This window comes from Mus caroli, chromosome 5 (genome assembly GCF_900094665.2).
Source record: "Mus caroli chromosome 5, CAROLI_EIJ_v1.1, whole genome shotgun sequence".
In the NCBI taxonomy this organism is placed as follows: Eukaryota; Metazoa; Chordata; class Mammalia; order Rodentia; family Muridae; genus Mus; species Mus caroli.
The window spans coordinates 29,412,391-29,416,040 of record NC_034574.1 but is presented as its reverse complement, the minus strand read 5'-3'; the positions used below and the strand labels follow the sequence as shown (position 1 = coordinate 29,416,040).

The following is a 3,650-nucleotide window of genomic DNA, read 5'->3' as shown; positions in this document are numbered from 1 at the left end:
TAAAGGCGTGTGCCACCACGTCCGGCTCAAACTTTTTAATATCATCTAATACAGTGGTTCTCAACCTCTAGGCTGTGACCTATTTAAGGGGTTAAATGACCCTTCACAGGGGTCACAGATATCCTGCATATCAGATATACTTTACTACTTATAACAGTGGCAAAAATTAGTTATGAAGTAGCAACAAAAATAATTTTATGGTCGGAGGTCATCACAACATGAGGGATTGTATTAAAGAGCCATAGCACTAGGGAAGTTGAGAAGCACTGCTCTAACAGATACTTTTATTTCAATCTATATAATGTGTTTTAACTTATTTTGATTAGATTTTTGTTTTAAGGCAAGGTCTCAAGCTAGCCTAGGCTCACCTGCAAGTCACTATGTAGCCCAGGTTGGTCTTGAACTCACAGTGATGCTTCCCTCAGCCTCCTGAGTGCTGAGAACACACATTTAAGACACTGCATCTGGGCACAATTTTTCTTTTTATTTATGGTTACTGACATATGATTGTGTTTGCCATCTTCTTTCTTTTAAGAAGGATTTATTTTTACTATTTACAAGTGTGTGTGTGTGGAGGCCACAGGAGTTAGCTGCAGAAGGGTTGATCAGCACCTTGTTTGTGGATGTGGAGAACTGGAACTGCAGGCCTGGGGAAGGATTACTTGATTTTTTTTTGATTGTTGAGCCATCTTTCCAGACCCATTTGTCTTTTTCTAAAATACCTACTTCTTTTTACTTACGTGTAGGTCTATGTGTCTGTGTCAGGGTATATACATGTGAGTACAGGTGTCCAAAGATCAGAGAAGAGGACATCAGACCCCTGGGTTTGTAGTTACAGCCCGTTATGAAATACTGATATGAATGCTCAGAGTTGTACCTATGTCTTTGTGCTGAACACAGGTGGCTAGAGTCAGAAACAGCAGATTTGGAGGAGTCAGGTTCTGAAGTGAAGCTGCTGATTCAGACCCACCAGGAGAACCACCACTCTCAACTGCTCTTTGAACACATGGACAATGATGACGGAAGTTAGTGAAGATGAATTGTGTACACAAGAGTCGGGGTATGGCTGGCATGAGGTGGGATAGGGTGGGACTGTTTGCTATTTGGCTTGTTACTGACAATTATCCAGAGTGACCAAAATGTCACGGGAGGGTCACAAGAACAGGCAAACTAGATAAGCTTGGCAAGCAGGAACCCACCAATGTCCTGACATGCAGGCCTTATATTACCTTTTGAAATACTCCACCTCCCGCTCAGTCTCATCCATATCCACACTGTCCAGGTCGATGTCTTTAGGCAGAAAAACATCATCTGTAAAGTGAAGGGAAGGAGACACCTCACATTATCAGAGTGGCCATCTCACCAGAATAAATACAAAGAGTAAGACAAGATTCTGCAAAAGGCCAGGAGGGCAGACTGCTCTTGTGACTACCTAGAGCTACTCACTCATGTGCCCAACAAAGCCATTACTACTTCAAGGTCGCATCAATAAGACCTGCTGGAGAGAACCCTAACTCAGAACTCGAGTCTCTCACATCAGAAGTGCAGTCCTACTCTACTATCCAGGACACCAGAGGGCCACTAGTTGAGGGACATTTTACTTCCCGGAATCTCAGTCCAGTCTGAGAATTTCAACTTTTCTTCCCTGTTGTGCCAGGTCTGACTAACTTCCCTAAGTCTGGCTCCAAGTATGCAGTATCAAGGAAAATGTAAAGGTAGAGGGAGCTAAAACTTCTTTGTTAAAAAAATGAACCCAAATAATCGTCCCGCTAGTTCTATCATGGGACATTTCCACAGTGGTATAATTAGGGCACATCTCACCTGCCTAACAGCAGCTGCCATTGCGGCAACGTGCATGACAAGAGTACTAAGGACTGGGGGCAACAAAGCCCAGGAGAGAGCCTCTGGGTATCTAAACTCAGGAAGAAGGAAAGATAGCCGATGATTCACACAGAGTTCTATATACCTGCACAGGGCTGCACTCCAGACCAAACCCTACCTTTGAATATTCTAGTAGTAGAAATAAAAAGCAAAGAAAGAAGATCGTATGGTAGTGAACCTGTTATTCTAGCCATTACAGACTGGGTTACATAAAAACCTATTTTGGGGGAAAGGGAGAAAAAAAGACAAAACGGAACAAAACAGGGCCACTGCCAAGCTCTGACCACCTCAGTTGGATTCCCACCACACATGCAGCAGGAGAGAAGCAAACCCGGAGAACTACCTAATATCTCCATTCTTGCACTGCAGCATGCATATGCATCCACACAACAAATTAATGAATGTAAAAGGAATAATAATAAAGGATCAAAAGGAAAGACAAACATACACACAAATCGAGAAGTCTATAGATCTGGTCCTGTCAGGAAAAGCAACACTGTGATTGCAGATGTGTGAAGAGTGCAGCTCAGCAGCCTTTTCAGTCTCAGAGCAGGGGCAGTCATAACTGCACACATACACTGAGCACACCAGTGCAGGTAGTAATACTACAGTGTCTATCATAGACTTTCCTAATCAGAATTAGCAGTCTCAGGCTCAGAGTCTAGCTTAATTTAGTATAGACTAAGTGCTAGAAGCTGGGGCCTAGAGGGCAGAGCCTCACGAAAGACTCACAGGAGTCAGCTCTTTCTTTAGAGGCCCCAGATTATTTCTATAGGGTGCACGTTCTGGGGGCTGGAGAGATGGCTCTTGTTGCCTTTCCAGGAGATGCCAGTTCAAACCCCCATCCATGTGAAGCAGCTGCCTGTAACTCTTGCTTCAGGGCATCAAGGCACTCTCTTTTGGCCTCTGCTGGTATCAGCAGACAGACAGACTGATACCCACCCTCCCAAACAAACAAACAACCCCAAAAAAGGAATGGGCCATTATCCCATCTTCCTAAGAACACATCTGGTTTTCTTGGGACTTTTCTGCTCTCTCTGGAAGTAGCACAAGGCCTACAACAGATAAGTGCTGTTGGATCTTGCACTTCTCAGTCTCTAGAACTGTGAGAGAAACTAAATCTTTTTGTCAAGTTTGTCCCAGGCGTTTATTATAGCAACAGAAAAAAAAATTAAGACATAAATATGTGTTCAAAACTTCAATTTTTCCTAAGTACCAAATATGTTTAGAAATAAAAACATTGAACAAAATACCACCAAGAAAAAAACCAATACATACAAGACACTCAAAGTAATTACAAGATAGTGATAACACTAAGGCCAACTATAAAATTATAACAATGTGAATGGCTTTAACTTACCAAAGAAAACCTTTCTTTTTTCCTTTGACTCCCAACTCTGACAGGGCCCCATTATATATTCTGTGCTAACCTTGGAGTTATGTGGTAGTGCATCCTGTAATTCTAGTTACTCAGGAGGGTAGGCAGGCAGGAGGACTGCTAGCCTGGACAATGTTTTGATCCATCCCATTCCACCTCGCCTCCCGCCAAAAAAATGGAGATGCATCTTAGTGACAGAGTACTTTCAGTAAAAGAAATTTATGTATCACAAATAACAGAAGGCAGACATACATCTGTACCTTAAGTTCACATGAGACCTTCACAAAAGCTGACACACAGCCGGGCGTGGTGGCGCACGCCTTTAGTCCCAGAACTCGGAAGGCAGAGGCAGGTGGATCTCTGAGTTCGAGGCCAGCCTGGTCTACAGAGT

The 3,650-nt window shown here is 43.2% G+C and overlaps 1 protein-coding gene across 5 annotated transcripts in view; it reads right to left on the bottom strand.

Moving 5' to 3' along the window:
- Fam193a (family with sequence similarity 193 member A) overlaps positions 1-3,650 on the bottom strand; it is a 125,449-nt gene that overhangs the window by 8,820 nt on the left and 112,979 nt on the right. For all 5 annotated transcript variants that reach the window (XM_021162177.1, XM_029477880.1, XM_029477881.1 and 2 more), the window contains one exon: positions 1,230-1,311. In XM_021162177.1, the coding sequence (XP_021017836.1) occupies positions 1,230-1,311 (82 nt within the window). The remainder of the gene's footprint in view (positions 1-1,229; positions 1,312-3,650) is intronic.